We start from the raw sequence: 18,313 nt of genomic DNA on the forward strand, positions 1-18,313 counted from the left end.
TTCATGAAAAAAATTCAAATTAAATAAATAAAATGAATTAAATTTTTTAATTAAAACATCTTTTAAATTAAATAAGAATTAAAACGTTTAAATTAAATATCATTAATAAAACGCTTCATCGACGACGTCCATTCTACATCGTAAAACGAACTCCAAATAATGACAATGACAACTAAATAATATATGTATCCTATCATCATCGGGTGTTTGTCGGGTTTTCCATAAATTCCAATATCAGTGAATACGGGTATCAATATCGACGGATACGACTATTTACACCATGTAGACATTTGTTTACTTCTGTCTGATTTCTAGCAGAGGATTGTCCATAGCATTGACAGTCATAATGGATTAGTTTGCTTTTATGTTAATTATTGTTAGTATTTAATATTATAATTCATTCATTCATATTAATAAAACAGATTTCATAATTAATTTTTGAGAAAATTGTTGATTACAATCTTTTAAAAACCACTTTTGAAAATTATAGCCTTATATAATTTTTTTTTTTTGAAAATTACAGCCATAATAACAATTCTAATCAGAAATTACAACCAAAAGTTCTAATCCGTTGGAAAATTGAGACAAATTTGAATTTTTGTTACTTAAGTTCATTTTTTAGGACGAAAATACCCTTACCTTCAACCTATAACAACCCCTTATATTCTTCCTCTTCATCAAAATTTACAACTCTATCTTCTCTCCAATTCTCCATTTCTTCTTCACCAATATTTACAAGGAGAGTTTCTCTCCATTTCCTCAAAAGAAATGGAGAGGCCATTTCCTTTCGATGGTGCAGATCGTATTCGGGTATCATCGAACGACTCAAAATTTATGGGTAAAAATAAAGGAATAATGAGGTTTGGTGGAATAAATATTATTAAATGACTTTAAGAGAGGAAATAGAGAGAAATAAATGGAGAGGATCCATTCTCAATATTTACCTAGTCTAATTCGTCTCTTTAGTTCACATTCTACCCTAATCAATTTAATTGAATTGTAATTATATTATTTCCGTTTTCTCTTAAAATTACTTAGTGTTCATCATCAATTTTCCCGAAATTGAAAATAATTAGGGTTCTTCAATTTTGGGGAAAATTTGAGAAAGTAGTGTGGAAAAAGATGAGGGGTTTAAGGTTAAATGAAAGGTGAGTAAAATGAACTGGGCGGGTAGGCAAACAAATAGACAAGGGTATTTCGGTCACATTTTAACACAATTCGCCGAAAACGTCATCCTGGTACAATTTTTTAAAAAAAATGATATTATGCTGAATTTTCAAAAAAAAAAATATATAAAACTGTAATTTTCAAAAAATAGTTTTTAAAAAGATTGTAATCAACAATATTCTCTTAATTTTTATATACTACCATAATTACTTTCTTACTTGGGAGGTAACCATACACTACCTAGTGACTCCTATAGCGTCATTACATAGAGGCTGTAGGGAAAAAGTCAACAGAATTGTTAAACGTCGTCAAACACAGGTCCTTGTAGTTAGGCCTTCAAATGATGAGGTCCTTATAACTACATATGTGAATTGTTTGGGTCCTTGAAGTATACTTTACTCCTTGCTTGGTGTATAGCTCGGGTTTTTGCAAATTATGAGAATGCTTTCTTAGCTAACAAATAACGACAGCGTTGTGTAGTACGGAGTATCAGACTATCAGACTATCAGGAGGGCGTGTAGTGCCAGGTTATAATGTCGAAAATATTTAGTTTCCCATGTCTTCAAACTCTCATCTGATTATCGAAATTATCATATGCCTTGAAACGCAGAGGATAGAAACCCCGTAAAGAAAAGATATTCGTCACCAGAGTGGGGGTATAAACTCAGCCTCTTCAAACTCTATCTGATCATTTTCTATAAAAAGTACGAAAGAATGCGATATGACTACATATTCTACAATATGGATGGCCGCACGCCTACGGCCTTAAAAAGCAGTAAATAACGGGATGAACCTAAGGCCCAACTAAACAAACTATGCGGGGGCCAAACGACCAAAGCTAAACTTACAAAATATTCCGAGCTATTTGCACTAAATATTCTAATTCAGCATAACAGTCCAATCATACATACTTCAGGTACCGGCGATGCGATGGCAACGGCGACGGCGATGAGTACATGGCTCCATCATCGAGACCCCGACGTACCACTAATTTCCTGCACAGAATAACACCATGGTAAATAAGCATCAATTTCCGCAAACAAGGTTTGGATAAGATGATACTAGGGGTGGGGGAAGTTGTTCAAGTTGAGTGAAATCTATAAAATAGGCCAGACCTCTAGAATTGTTCCACGGCCACTGTTGAGCGGCTGGATACCCCTGCAACAAATATACCACGCCATGAATAAGAGAAATGGGAAATGAGAGATGAAGATAATACGTAAAAATAGGGTGAGCCTAATTCCACGGGCAGTTTGTCTTGCACCGCCGAAATTATAGTTTTAACTACAATAACGTGCATCACTCACAACACACTAACCATTACCATGAAAGAAGACATTTCAGTTGTTGCAAATGGCAATGGGCGGCAATTAGACATTGCCAACAAAATAGAAGCAATTACCTGTTGGAAACGTGCAGGATCATTGACTGAATTGTCAGGCGTCAAAGATTGTTGATATGTTTTTTCCTGAGAAAAAGAGAGGTCTAGGGTAAGCAAACATAAGGACAGAGTCCACAGCTCCACAAGTATCTCACAACAGAGTTTCATTAGAAATTACGGTCACACCACATCTAAATCTGGAAGTGATGAAACTAGAAGGTCAAAAGGTCACCAATGATACAAAGGAGTCACTAACAGAAAAGATCTATGTCGATGATTAAATGGCACCACGAACTAAAACAGACACCGGCAGGCGGCAACATTAAAAAATCACTAGTACTCCATTGAAGCGGTTACTTTAATTTCTGATATATGTAGTCTCATATGAAGTTCTAGACAGACCTATAGACATCAGCGAAGCACAATGAAATTTTATCGACAGTTTTATAAAAATAAAAAAAATAAAAAAGATAACACCAACATACCTGAACAATTTGATTTCCTAGACCTCGCGGAGTTGGATACTGATATACAAAATCAGAACAAAAAATACACATCAGCAAATGCATAATGGATCAAAGAAATCAATTAGTATAACAATGAATCAACGGCTCCCTTACAAATGATGACAATGGAGGCTGCTGTAAATGATTAGCACTGTGAAATTGGGCTTGCAGCTGTGATGGTTGTGATTGAGAAGCTTGCTGAGTAGGATTAGCCTGCAGGTTTGGCTGAGCCTGTTGTGGTTGTACAACTAATTTCTGTTGTTGTTGTTGTTGCTGCTGCTGTTGTTCATACACCGTCATTTCTAAGGGCTTTTCCCACTGAAAAACACAATTATTTACCATCACCATAATTGAAAGACATAATTGATAAATTCACTAAAGACAAATACAGCATAACTTAAACGAATGTTTTCTCACCCTGCTCTCGCCTGTGGCACTATTATAATAGTATTTATGGCCAGCAGGGGAAGTATGCTCTGTCCAGTTACACTTAGCAGGAGCTGTTTTAGCAGCAACTGCTGCTCCAGAAGAATCTGAAGATGCCGATGGCTGTGCATCTGTGTTCGGTCCAACATGAGAAGCACCCACTGCTGTTGTAGGTAAAGCCCCTGCCCACTGTGACTGTGGTTGAACAAAAATGTGTCAAATCAGTGTATATTTACATAGATATGATCAAGCACATTAAGAAACAAATAGGGTGCATGCTACATATGACCGAAAAACGATTTTGCAACCAATTTAAGAGGATGCATAAAATCATAAAAGCCGTAAATGACATTCAAAAAAGACAGTGGGAAGAAAAAAAAAAGCATAGTTACAAATAGAAAAAAAATTGTGTCACCAATGGAGCTCTCCAAAATGATATTCAATCCATTTCTTCATCTTCTTCCCACTTTTCGAAATCCCGCATATTTGAAAAGTGGGAAGAAAACAGTGAAATTGGAGTTTAGTAGTTTATTTTCACTATGATGTTTCTGGTTGACTTATTGCTCTGTCCAAGACAGTACTTTGACAATTCATTGGGTCACACGTCGCTCGTCCGACCCTGCGACGACACTCACGCCCTACTTTTTCGCATTTATATATTGGATGTTTTGGCTGATAATTTTCCAAATAATTTCTTTTATTACTTGTGTAAATATTTAGTTGTCGTATAATAATTTTTTTATATTTTTCAATATATTTAAGGTCAAAGTTTTGAAACTTCGACCTCAAAAGGCAAACAGGAACATGTTTGTGAAAAGAAGGGAATAATAGTTAAATTTACAATCTTTTCACGGCGACCAAGGATAATCTCCATGTAGATTATGTACCCCTAATTGTAATAGCCTAAAGTGAATAGACATGTTTCTATATCGACACTTCAATTGGGTCACAGTGTCACACTCCTGCAAGTCTGCAACTTTCTACACTCCCACACTCTGATGTGTAAATTACTCCAAAAACATCATCTTTATTCACAAATAGCCATATCTAAATATCTCATACTATAAACACCTTACACTGCTAGACATCAGACATTTGCTGCCAAGTCAGAATTGCAGTTTTCAATGATAAAAACTTTTGAGTAGGAATGTTTCTGCTTACCTGCTGCTTGGAAGCCTGAAAGCCCTGCTGAGGCAGTTGATTCTGAGTTGAAGGTTGCATCATCTGCACCTGTTGCTGAAGCTGAGAAAATGCCTGTTGAGATGATTGGAAGCTTGCTTGGAGAGTTTGAGTCTGTTGTGAAAGCATCTGGGCTAAATGAGAAGGAGATTGTTGAAACGGAAGGGGTTGTGCGGCAGGAATAGTTAGTTGTGAATTAGTCAACGATGAGGCAGTATTAGGCCTAGGTTGACTTTGGACCTGGTTTGGCTGAGACAGCTGACTATATGTTCCTATGGCACCACTTTGCATTTGACTAGGTGGTCTCATTGATGACTGAGAATTTGGTGCCTGAGAATATGAGCCTGGCCCTTGACGCAATTGTACAGCAGTTGCAAAGTGCTGAGGAGACTCGCGGGAATTTTGCAAAGAAGATAATTGCTGGCCACTTGGGGGAGCTTGAGAAAAAGATTGATCAAAATTCTACAACCAACCGATATAGATGGTTACTACATGCGTAATATAATAAATTAACAAGGGAGCACCAAATGGAAGCAACAAACTCCTACCTGTGGAGAAGTAGAAGAAGCTGACATAGATCCAACAAAGGAACCTTCTCTAATGCCTCCTCGAGCACCAGTATGCCCATCCTGGCATTTGCGAGAGTCACGTAAATCTCATGACACTAGATATTCGGTGAGATTAAAATGGACAAGTGTCCTAGTAAAAACTCAAACATACGTTTTTGTTTTTCAGGTTATTGAGATAAAAGGCCTACCTATTTCATGTCATTCATTGCACAAAGATCACAAACAAATGGAAAAGGCAACGAGTAAACTGCACTGGACATAAAGACAGTATTTGAAGGCTCAGAGAAAACGCCGCAAAATGTAGGGTCGGACATCAGAAGTCATGTTTAATAGTGTATTTTAGTAATTTTGCTCATCATAAAGGAAGCAACAGCCGGCACTAAAGATGTTAGAACATTTGAGTTCATACATAACAGGTTCTCCAAGATCATTAATTATCGTGCATCTAAGGGAAAAAAAGCGTCCCAATTCCTAGGGATAAGGTTCATAATGCTGTACTGTACAGTCCGGAAATAATGAGTTTCATATACATTAAACATACGGCAAGCTCATTATCTGAGGCTCAACAAAGGCATTGGCTTCAAATGCATGAAGTATATACTGGGTAGCTTAGGCATGTTGTATTAGACAAAAATATATTGTGCAGGAGTTCAAGGGGTCAAATCTCAGTTTCCCCTCCAAAAAAAAAATCACCCCCCTCTAAATTATCACTAAGAAGTGACTTTGTTGGTTAGATACATGCTGGAATTAATATTTGTTGGTTAGATATACGCTGGAATTACTATCCTTACTGTAAATTAATGCCATGTATATGTTTTGAGATTATTACTTTTAGTTCTGAACTTTATTCTTGTACAAGAGAGAACTTTCTACTGACGGATCCAGCGATTTTAAGATAAGAATAATTCAGACGACTTACAGGAATGGATAAATTTGGTGCCTCGCCAGACCTAGGGGGAAATTGATTGCCATAGACAGGCATACTGCCATTAGGAGACGGACCCATATTTGGTGGGCTCCAAGGTTGCCAAGCATTTGGTGGCCCCATGCCACCCTTGGGATCAGGGATATTAGGACCAGGTGCTGCCCTGGAAAGGAAAGGCAAAAGAAAGGTCAATATTACAATATTTATCTGATATACAAATACCAATATCAATATCACGACTTCCCCTTCCCCGGATATGGATGGAAAACATACACTAAAAAAAAGAACCGCCAGAAAGTACCTGATTCCAGGTGATGGAGAAGGCCCAAAGCCTGGACTTCCAGAGGGAGGACCAGCCCTGACAAAAGTACAAGGACGAAGACATCAGATGAAAACAGTACCAACACAAAATACCTTCATGAAACCATGAAAAGCTGAATTGCAAAAGTTCATCAATTGCAAGTATCACGCAATTTAAGTATTTGACAAAGAGACAATTCTATGCTGCAAATAACTCATGATCTCATAATACTACGTAGTATTATCACATTTCCCAGAGACTCAAGAATGAGCTGAGATAGACTCCCATAAATAAACAAAGCAAACTCTTAGATACGGACAGAACAAAGATAAAGATCATAATAATCCTAAGAAATCGTGGCAATCAAGCTCATTGACTAGCTCTATTGTAGCAATTAGCTGAATAGATCCAGACAACGTCATCCTTGAAAAGACGTAACAGCTAAGCCTACCAAATACCAAATATCACAACAGTTTCTCTAACCCTAAGGAAAGGAACATCTTTTAAAAAGAAATCACAAAAAATGTTCAGTATGGTGGCACAAATTAACTGTACATAATTAAGAACCCATAGAAGCAACAAGTCAAACCTTGGTTCTCCAGCCCTAGGCCTCTTGGGATCGGCAAATCGAACAGTCAAAGGTTGATCACACCCCTACATGCAAGCAAAGTAAATTGACAAAGAGGATACTGCCAATAAGGATGAAGACAACATGCAAACTGACATCACACTTACCCTCATTACATATACTCCATTCAGAGCATTTACGGCTGCCATTGCTGACTCCTTGTTGGAAAACTTGACAAACCCACATCCTACACAATTTAGAAATAAATCAGTAGCAAATAAAAGCTTGAATTCTAAACTTGTAACACTTACTTTTTTACTGGTGACCTGTACCCTCACTTGAGTTTTATATTCACATAACAGGTTTATGTTGTAATTGAAAAGAAGCCAGTTAAATTAAATCGCAATGACAGACATCAGAAACCAAAAAACAGATATGGAATCAAGTTTAGCAGTTCATCCAGATCAAGCAATCATTAAATGTTAGGTCAGAAACTACTAACCTCTGCTTTGGTTCCTTTCATCCCGCATAAGGTACACATCTTCGGCACACCCAAATGAAACAAAAATCTGTGGAGGCAATAAGCGACTTAATGTACTCCGTGGACAAGGCATGCATAATACAGGCATACAGAACACAGATAACACTTGTAATACCACTTCGATAAACAAAGAAAAATAAACCTATATGTGCTAGATTTTCTTTTGAATCTTATGCCAACTAATTTATAATTTTTAATAGAATAATGTAATAAGTTCAGATTGACTTGCAAATAATGAACTTCCTTTATCTATGTCAGAATTTTTCTGGACTACATATTAATCGAGTTAGCGACTAGCGTTGGACGAGCTTGATACTCATTTGACACATCAGTTTTCTCCTAAAATGCTGAGCCCACTCAAAGTTACTTAAAAATCCAATTAAGCAGCTTGAGCTGCCCAATACTTGGCCAACAAGAAAGGAGGATGGCTTCTGCACGAGATAAATCAGTGACATCCAGTGTCACAGTAAGGGGCAGGGGGGTCCCTCTTATATCCAAGTGTGAAATTTCACCATCAACTAACAATCAACTAAAAAAAGTTTAGATGTATCTTGCCGTAACTTAGAATTCCGGATACTCTACAGTACTCGATAAGAAGAAAATATGCGATCAGATTAGCATGAAAAAACAAAATGACAAAATATTCAGTGCTACGTAGATACCTCCTCCACTTCTTTCTCTGTAGCAAACTTGTTCAGTGCACCCACAAACAGCTTATACTCAACTGCAAATAAGAAGAGAGAGTTCACTGAGAGATATACAAATTTAACAACAAAGTATAATTTTTATTATTTTCATAGGTGTGCATTGGTTACATTTCCTTTTTTATATTAAGTGAACGACAATTTAAAAGTAAGAATAGAAAGTATGTGCACCAAAAAAGATTACACACCATTACCAATCCGTTCACGTTCACCATCAGCATATCTAACTTGTATAGGACCAGCCCCCTGAAAGTGAAAGCATGAGTAATCGATATAGTTCAATGTACCAACCCACTCAGTGAGAGGAGTAACTAACCCCCGGTAGAGTATATTGATTATGCAAAGCTCTAATTGCCCTATCTGCTTCTTCAGATGTAGCATATTTTATGAAACAACATCCTGCAGACGTCAAATTATATATGATGAAGTTTCACAGGCACTAATTTAAGAATACAGGATGGTTAAGCGAAAAGAATTGCAAACAAATAGAATTCGACAAAGAAACTGCCATGTAATTCAATAGCAATAAGAAGAGCTAAGAGCGGGATTCAATAAATGAATGACTATCACAGTAGTTCTAAATCCAGGATTCCAGGATGCCACAACACAGGTATTAGTAAGAGTTACACAGCTCTCTATCAACAAAGAGCTAAAACAAATCAGTACAAAACAAACAAATAAATAAATAAAAAGCCTCTAGCTTTATAGAATTCAATTAACAAGTGCTTTGGAGCCTCTACTATTAACACCCTTCACTTTCACTGTCTATGGTATATCAGATTATCTGAAACAACATAAACTAGGGACGGCACTCCAAAATATTACGCACCAGTGACTGAATTCCTTTATCAGCCGCCATAGCTTACTGGACTTTTGAAGCAGCAACTATGAATTTCACACGCATGGATGAAACAAGAACACCATATTCATCAATGTCCTTTATCATGCAGTAAAAGCCTCAAGAGAGAATATTCTCTATCCGCACTCTAGATCCATCAATGACCAAATTCCTCAACCACTAAATGCGTGTGAAAGTAGTTGCAACGAGGCTCTATTCATTCCATCATTCAATATATAAGGAACCAAGCGGACATTGCCTTCCTCCTGAGTCGGTCCCGTACTGGGCGTAGCTATTCCTCCACAGGAAATCCTGACAAACTCCATTTTTCGATTCGAAAATTAGAAAACTCCAACCACTTAATTAAATTTCAACTCTTTCTCTACTTCACATGCCATTGTACCTTTTGGAAAGTGTGAAGGTAACATTCACAAAAACCGAACAGCAGCTTATATATGAACTCCAACAATCTATAAATGTCCCTCACAACTAACATCATTTTATGCTAGACAAATTTTGGGCTATGCTACTTCAAGGAATGACCAAATGTTCAAGCCCAACAGAGGGGAAACAAAGAAAAAAGCAGTGTGAGCACAACAGAATATGAGATGTTATGTTAAACTGTACGTGTTGAAAACTCGCACGGATTCTGAAGCACATGAATTCCTGTTCTCTACCTAATACAAGGTCAAACCCGCTAGTCCGGTACCGAACGCTACATAATGTGCGTGCAGACCGATTTAAGTGTAATCAGAGTACGCTGAAAAGGGACCAACTAGATCAAAAGGGACATAAATGTCTTTCTGTGGAGCAAACTCACAAACTCTAAGCAAACAATCAATAACAACCATTATTTCAATGTCAAGAAGTATGCAAAGTGTCATCAAACAGACGTGATGAGGAAAATTTAACCAAATAAAAACGGAACATCAAATTGCAAGTAAGATTGTAATGTCCCCTAGTTCTATATCTCATTATGTAGCTAACGTTATTGGGAAAAGCCTAGAAATGTCAAGCATTGTGAAAGTCGATTCACAAAATCAGCAATTTCACGGAACTGCATAATACCAACACACTGCCATCATCTAAGAAATAGGAACGACAGACCTCATGCATACATAAATAATATAGGTGTCTGATCATAGATATTAAAAACTGGGATACTGGTAACCTATTTGAACCATGGCACTATATCATAGATGTTGAAAGTTGAAACCCAATACGCATCATTTTATCGCAAAGAATAGATACACCGTAAAGAATGACAATTAGCTCTATGATACAGCGTCCTTTGCTAAGCTTGTCACCCAGAGCATTTATCCCCAAGAAGTAAGAAGAAACCATACTGCAACAAATACAAAATTTCCTCATCTCATAGATAAATTTAGATTATAGCAACAGTGAGGTAACAAGCTTGTAAATAAATAAACAAACGTTTCTATAAACATGACGGACCACCCAAAACAAAAGATACATCACAACCAACGAAAATTATTGAGAAAATCAAGTTTTCCTGAGGTGCATAGTACCAGAATGGGGATCAAAAGAAAATGATCAATAAGGAAAGAAATTGCCACAAGATCCACCATATTTGTCATCACGAGAACTAGATGGTCACTTGGTCAATACAAAATGGCATGACAGAGCTTCAGGCAAACAATTCCAGCAGTAATACTAACCATTCCAGCAAAGCCAAAGAAAATAAGTCAACAGAAGAATAAACCAGCCTGAGATTACTTTCTTGCAGAAGCACATGTACTCACAACCTATGTTACTCCGACAAGGAAGCTTTTGTAACATGAGAAGAAAGCCACATAATGACTTCTAAAAAACACTGGAGGCTAAGATAAAAACTCATATGAGACTAATGATTTCTTGTACTCAGACCAACGTTCTCACACAAGACTAACTGCGAGACCTGAAGGCAACCTTTGCAAAATCTACTCTTAGGAAACAAAATCAGGAGCCAGAACTACCCTTACTGTATCATTATACTACATAAGAAGAAACTCAAATAAGACAACCATAAGGTATGTTACATAACATAACCCAGATTATCTTTAACGGGTATGCACCAAGCCACCAAGTATACAAGTATTAAGTTGGATTCCTTGGAAGATGTTGAGTCTCCATAGCATAAACCTACAGGTCTGAAAGCATGTCAGCGTCTTACTTGGGTATCCAACATCCAACCTCAGTTGTCTTATCATAAACGAGACATGAAATTGGTTTCAATGTGACTTAGTTCTTGCTCATTAAAAGTGGCATAAAAACAGCCAGTAAGCTGCTGAAGTCCAGAGTATATGTCCCCCAATCTCACTAAATCCAGCAACTCAATCAAAATGCATCCCTTTCTACAGATAGCTAATGTAGCCTACGACATTCAATCACGTGCCACAAACCCTAGTCCTTGAAAGAAACGTGGCAGAATGAAACTAACGATTTAGTTCACAATTCCAAAATCAAAGAAAATATGGACCATAAAAAATTCGGCTAATCTGTATTCCATTCATAAGATTAAAATAAAGGCTGGCCGCCATTCAAGTCATTAACACCATAGTTTCAGTCTTTCATATACGGAGTACACAAGAAAAACACAAAGAAAAGTATATGAACAATATAATACCAGATGCACAACATTCGGCCAAGATATTACATGAGAAAAATAAAACCACAAGTATACTACTAAAAGGTAGAGTAACAAAAGAGAGATTGGGCTGACATTAGAGCACTAAATAAGCATCACTATGTGGAATCAAGTCATACAATCTCTTTTCTGTTCTAAGGGTTTTGCCAGTAAATTTTAAGCTGGGTGAGCCCAAACGGATAGACCAAGTATATCTAGCTATACAAACATATCTTTACAACTGATACAGGCCCTGCTAACCGTCGAAAAGTCAATTAATCACCCAGCATTATAAGAATATGCACAAAATAACCATTCAATCCAAGGCGTTTAATCTGTAGAAGACATACAATTCCCGCACAATGTAGCAACAAACTATCTCTAACTGAAAAACCATTCAAGCTTCAGGGCTAGTCAGTCAACAATCGAGATATAGATTCTGTATTGAGTCGAGAGGCATTCATAGCACTACAACGCACTCAAAAATAGAGGCAGAGAACAGAGAAACAGCGCAAAATGAACATATCGATCTACTTGTCTCAACTGAAAACAAGAACTCACCATCCTGATTGGAAGACATAAATTCATACACAATGTAAATTACGTTGACCCACAACAGGGTCAAAGGCTCAAAAAGTAACAATCAGAACATCCAACCATTCATACCAGCCATTTTCATAATATTGGAACCATATATATTAGAATACCGCAAACATTCATGGCATTCAAATTATCCAAGATGTCATAGAAAGAGAAAATAGACCAATAAGAAGAACCCTTATGATTCAATAGGTTAAAGCCTATTAAAACAATATTCCCAAAATACTGGTGGTGGTTTCTGTACAACAGCTTATCAGTCAAACATATTGACATAAGTAATAGCTACAGTTCTGTAGAAGAGATTCCTGGTATAACTGACTTGCTAATTGGGTAAAAGCCCCCACTACAGAAGCCACTAGTACCAGAGCAGGATTCGTCTTCCAATTTCAGAACTGGTCTACACAAACAGAGTTGTGAGGGCCTATATCCCTTGCCTCTTCTTCTTTGACACCGCAGACTCACAAGAAAGTCGCAAGCAAAATCAACAGGCCCGAAATGTGGCAAAAATTAACTGAGACGAAACAGAGCTTACACACTTGCTCCCACCAGCCCCAGCAAACCTGAAAAGGAACGTGTAATAAAAAAAAAATTACCCAAAAGTGCAACACATACCTTGTTGTTGACCTGTTCTCTTGTCTTTGATAAAAGCAACCTCCAAAACCGCTCCTTGTTCATCAAAAAGGGGTCGAATCTGGAAAGATTGATAGTAATGTAGCACCAATAAGACAAAATATATAATTTAAAAAAAAATCAAAATACGCAGAAAACATGGGATGGAGAAAAAACAAAAGTTACTACACTAAAAGGCAATTTAGAACCCAGCAGTCACCTTCGATGACTCATCACTATAATATCAAGGACCATATTTATTGTTCGTGAAGGCGCTTAATTATTGAAGTTAAGCAGCAAGAGAGTATAACTTCCAATGCTCAAAAATCGAAAGCAAAACAGAGGAGCCTTTTACCTCTTTGGAAAACACAACTTGCAATCAAAAATCAGTCTGGCAAAGTTTGTGCTGTTTCTACAGTTATATGCATGCATAGAGCTAAAATTCTGTGTCTAGGACTGGGAAATCGTTTTTACTCAATGAACAATCAATTACTCAGTGAACATTCAAAAGTAAATGCATATCCACTAAGAACGATTAAGTTCCAAAGGAAATAATGCCCTTGATCTCAATTTCAACAACTAAATTTTAAATAAAACAATACTTATTTTTAATCATTTTATTTATTGAATTATTTTAAAAAATAACTTCTTGTTCTACAAATTAATTTTGCCGCTATAATCTCGGTTTCACGCTTTTTACAAACAGACTTGTTCTGTTTGTCATTTATCTATTTTTTTTTTGTACTTTGTTTATTCACCTTTGACCGCCGGATTCACACCTAGACAGATTCAGATGATGATTCATTTTAGCCGACCCCAACCTATGTTGGGACTAAGGCTTTGATGTTGTTTTTGTGTAGATTAAAGTTTAGCCATGTAGGAGATAGATCCATGTCCTTTCACCCCAATTCCAAACCAGTCTATAACCAGGGAAAGTTATCTCAGACTGTCCTAACTCCTAAGGACAAAAAATTAGTGTCTGCATCCAAACTATCTCAGAAGTTTCCCATAATTAAAAAACAGAAGAACCACAAACCAGCCGTCTATTAGTAATGATTAAAGGATGATGTTTAATAAGCTACCAATATCAAAGCCACATACTGATGTATCCATGATTTTCAAAACAAGAGCTTTAAGCAAAAATTTGCTATCTAAAAATTAATTTACTTACTTCTTCTTCAGTAGCTGTTCTTGGTACAGAGCCCACAAAAAGTTTGACAAAACTTTTTCCATCATAATGCTCTGAAAATAAATACATGTGTTAAGCAAGAAATCGTGACAGAAGGTGCATGAGATGAATGAATAGATGAAAGACTTCATGAATCAAGAAATACAAAACAGCATTTAAAGGAGGTGTGAAGGCAACATCATGAAGAATACTACAGTAGACCCATGTCTGCTGCACAACCAAAGTACCAAGAAAGGATGTCACCTTCCAATATTCATAGAAGAGTACAATATAAAGATTATGTCAAAATAAGAGAGATCATCATCAATCTCCTGAATCAGATTGATTATAAGGAAAAAGAAGTAACCGGATAAATTACGTCAGTAGCATGACAACTTACAAGCCAATAGTAGTACAAAGAAAAACATCGTACAACACATAGAAACAAAACCCAAGATGGAAGAATGTTATTTAAAACCCTATCTACGCCTTCATAATTAACTCAAACTCAAGCCAATTGATCAATAATAATCTAGTCTTAGCATGACAACTAATTACGCCTTAGAAGCTCATGGACGCCATCAAAGCAAAGTAGATACCATAATTACGGGATTATTTCCCAAGAATATGCACAGGAAATTGGTTTGATTCTTCATTTCAAAAGCCAACATGATCAAGAATTGTATGAATTTATGTTGCAATTAATCGTCTGAGGGACTCCACTCGTTAAGGGCTGCTTTATTAATTCAAGGGGATGCCATTCGCACGGTGCACTGTTGATTGAGCAATACATCTCTCACTACCGTCGTAAATGGGGAGGGGGGATGTGCAACTTGTGGGATGATAAGTACCATCATCAGTAAGCCAAAACTTATGTCACCCCAACTCAGCTTTAAGCCAAAACCTATGTTACCCGACACAGCTTCAAGTGTTCGAGTAACTCCCTATCCAAACAACACATACCCCCTCTGTCCTAATCATTTGTTTACCTTTTTATTCTTTGTAAGACAAAGAAAGTACATAACTATTCTACTCCCAAAAGGGTCGTCTAAACACATAATTAAGTCTCGGTTTCAGTCACGACCGCAACATTGACGGTCACAATCACAGACTAATTTCACTAAAGGCAGCCAACATCTCCTCAAAATGCAATAAAACTACAACCAAGTCCAAGATTTACAAACACAAACAAAATTTCCAAGAAAAATATAAACAAATCAACCTAAACTACATTATCCAGCATTAATTAATCAACAAAATTTAAACCTAATTACCTGGAGAACCGCCGCCGGCACCATCACCACCACGGCCGGAGAAAGGAAACCCTCGCTTCTGACCCGAAAGCTGTGGCGGAGGCGGAGGCTGATGATTAACCGGAGGATGCTGCAATGGCGGCCGCTGCGGCAATTGATTAACTTGAGGAGGAGGAGGGGGAGGAGGAGGTTGTAACTGCAGAAAATTCGGCGACTGATTAACCGAATTTGATTGCTGAAAAGTTGGTCGTTGAGAAACATAATCACGCCCAAAATCACCGTCGTTATTACCTCCGTATCCTCCAACACAACCACGCATCGGCCACATATCTTCCGGTGGTCCGCCGATCGGACCCCGAGGGCTTCTACGGTGGTCAGACGGCGGAGGATATGGAGGAGGTCCGCCGGAGAATCCACCACCGCGAGGGCTGCGGCGGTGATCGGGTCCGCCGGAGAATCCACCACCGCGGGGGCTACGGCGGTTATCAAGAGGCGGAGGTGCGTCGGAAAAGCGAGAGGGACGACGTGGTTGGTGTTGGGGGAAATCACGGTCACGGTCACGGTCTCGGTCACGGTCACGGTCTCGGTCACGATCGCGATAATTATTGTAATTGTTGTTGTTGTTGTTGTTGTCTCGATCACGGAAGTGATCTCGGTCTCGGTCACGGTCGCGGTCGAGGCGGTAGGGTCTATCCATTTGGGTGGAGGAAACCCTAACCCTAGGTGTATGTATGCGTTGAGGGGAATTGGGGGAAGAAGAGTGCGGTGAGGAGTGAGGGGAAGAGAGTGTGCACTAGGGAATGCAATTGCTGATTTAGAGATTTGGTTGTGAGTCAACTAATGTGCTTTTATAATGTTGTACTTGTACTCGTGTTGCTAAACAACGTACGACTTATAAAATACTCCGACCTACGACGGTCTGTATATAAACGGGAAAGTGATCATCATAACTTTGACAATTGTGAAATCTTCACAGTTGTCAATTGGAGTAATTTAGTCTCCTAAGTTTCACACAAGATGCAATCAAACTCAATTTAAAATCTCACCAAAATATCATTATATACCAACAGTTATACCAATATGTATACGTATTACATATCAAAATCATATGAATTACATACTAATATTGTTATTAGTTTACTGAAGATGTCTTAGTCTAGTGGTTAAGACGGGGTATTGTGGATAATAGGTCTCAGGTTCGAATCTCCCCTCCCAATTATTATTGTAATACGACTATGTGCGCGCTTCGTGAGACCAAAAATTATTCCCGCCGTAATTATTGTTACCAGGGGCGGAACTAGGAATCAAACGTACCTTGGGCTAATAAATATAAAGACGATTTTATAGATAATTTGAGTGGCCGCACTTATAAGACCGGTTAAAATGTACGTATATATATGATGGGGCATATTCTGCACCGCTGACCAAAGTCAACATATTGAGCAAGGTCAAAAATATCCACAGCAAAGTCAACAACTTAGACAGCCTAGCCGATGAAGCACATCGGCCTGTCACCCAGGCCTCGGCCAGACAACTAGCCAGCCGGGACACACATCCGCGTACTCATATCCAAGACCCTCGGCGAGCCTGCCACAGGTCCATCGGCCGAGGGTACAACGGTCTTTCCACCTGATAGCCACTTGGCCACTTGGCCACTACGTGACAAAAGGTGAATGCCTATAAATACTCCTCAACCTTCATTGAGGAAAGGATCCACAAATTGACCTAATAACCATTATTCATCTGGTAATATCTTCCTTATCTCTCTACAATATACTCTTAGCCAAGTTACAACAACTTCTCTCTCTAAGTTAACTGACTTGAGCGTCGGAGTGAGTACGCTCGGCCAAAGCCGAGCCCTCAGTTTGTTCATCGTTTCAGGATAGATCAAAGGAGAATTCAAGCAAGGACATCTTTCTACGAGCTACGAGTGGTATCAAATATCTGCTCTGGAATTACTCCCGGAACAATTGGCGCCGTCTGTGGGGATAGAGCTACTAAAAGCTAGTCACATTCATTCCCAAACAACAAAAACAAAAACACAAGAAAAAAACCCACCCCAAAAGCTAAGAAGATGTCAAAACAACAAGTAGTCGTAACCGACGAAACCGAGCTACGCCAGGATGATACATTTCACCATTCTGGAGTATTGCAACCCTCCACCGGCGGAGTAATCCAACCGGAATTCGGAATGCCGATAACACCGGACACACCGCCGCTCGTCAACCAGGTCACCATCATGGGACAGGTGGTTGACATAGCAAAGCTGAAGACACTCCTGGACCTAATTGGGAGTACACCAGCTCACCTAGGCACGCCGACACGAGCGGCGGAAGCCGTCCAGGAGATCAGGGCCCAGAGCGTGACTCCAAGAAACTTGAACGGAGCACTGGGAGAAGCAGACCCTACCAAGACGCCGGAGGAGCCCAAAGTGGTCGTGGTAAACATAAGTCCTTCTCGCACTCAGGAGAGGACATCGCCGCCGCAAAACCGACGAGGCACACCCCGCCAGAACCAGCGAAGCCCGACTCAGCAGAGTCGGAGAAGAAGCCCGAGCCGGAGAAGAAGTCCTTCTCGCTACGAGGAGAGAAGCCGGACTAGGAACGCGAGGAGTCGGTCGCCGCGTGTCATCCGACACGTGGTCAAACAGCCCCTCAGCGATTATGTCCTGGACACCGCCGTGCCAACCAAGCTGAAATTGCCGGCGTTCACATACAAAGGAGATAGTGACCCAACCGACCACGCCGAGGCTTTCGAGTCTTACATGTCGGTATGGGAGCAGCCTGATGAGAGGCTGGCGATGCCGACGCAGTAATGTCCATCCGGGCCCTGACACTAATGTATGTCTCGGACCGGGGGGAAGCGCATAAGCTCGTCTCCAAAGACGAGAAGGACGAGGTGGTCAACATCCAGATATCTGCCAGAGGATGCAACATGCAATCCCTCAAAGTG

At 38.9% G+C, this 18,313-nt stretch overlaps 1 protein-coding gene across 1 annotated transcript; it reads right to left on the reverse strand.

The window, feature by feature from the left end:
- Positions 1-1,820: 1,820 nt before the first annotated feature.
- Positions 1,821-16,225, reverse strand: LOC141618720 (flowering time control protein FCA). The gene is made up of 19 exons (XM_074435802.1): positions 15,383-16,225; positions 14,112-14,182; positions 12,944-13,022; positions 8,584-8,666; positions 8,456-8,513; positions 8,226-8,287; positions 7,525-7,591; positions 7,190-7,269; positions 7,044-7,108; positions 6,455-6,511; positions 6,148-6,316; positions 5,208-5,288; positions 4,642-5,121; positions 3,472-3,675; positions 3,169-3,372; positions 3,034-3,072; positions 2,570-2,635; positions 2,283-2,325; positions 1,821-2,162 (listed from the first exon to the last, which is right to left on the reverse strand). Exons 1-19 carry the CDS (start codon positions 16,056-16,058, stop codon positions 2,155-2,157), a joined length of 2,592 nt encoding a protein of 863 aa, XP_074291903.1. The 5' UTR covers positions 16,059-16,225; the 3' UTR covers positions 1,821-2,154.
- Between the last annotated feature and the right edge of the window lie 2,088 nt (positions 16,226-18,313).

This window comes from Silene latifolia, chromosome X, assembly GCF_048544455.1.
Source record: "Silene latifolia isolate original U9 population chromosome X, ASM4854445v1, whole genome shotgun sequence".
NCBI classification, from domain to species: Eukaryota; Viridiplantae; Streptophyta; class Magnoliopsida; order Caryophyllales; family Caryophyllaceae; genus Silene; species Silene latifolia.

What these genes read in the sequence shown, in the direction of transcription:
- LOC141618720 (XM_074435802.1), bottom strand. Translation starts at nt 16,058, where the DNA reads ATGGATAGACCCTACCGCCTCGACCGCGACCGTGACCGAGACCGAGAT. An exon ending in CCTAGGGCTGGAGAACCAAG is followed by an intron (nt 6,512 to 7,043) that starts GTTTGACTTGTT and finishes TACTTTTGTCAG; the next exon opens with GGCTGGTCCTCCCTCTGGAA. An exon ending in CTTCTTCTACTTCTCCACAG is followed by an intron (nt 5,122 to 5,207) that starts GTAGGAGTTTGT and finishes GGTTGGTTGTAG; the next exon opens with AATTTTGATCAATCTTTTTC.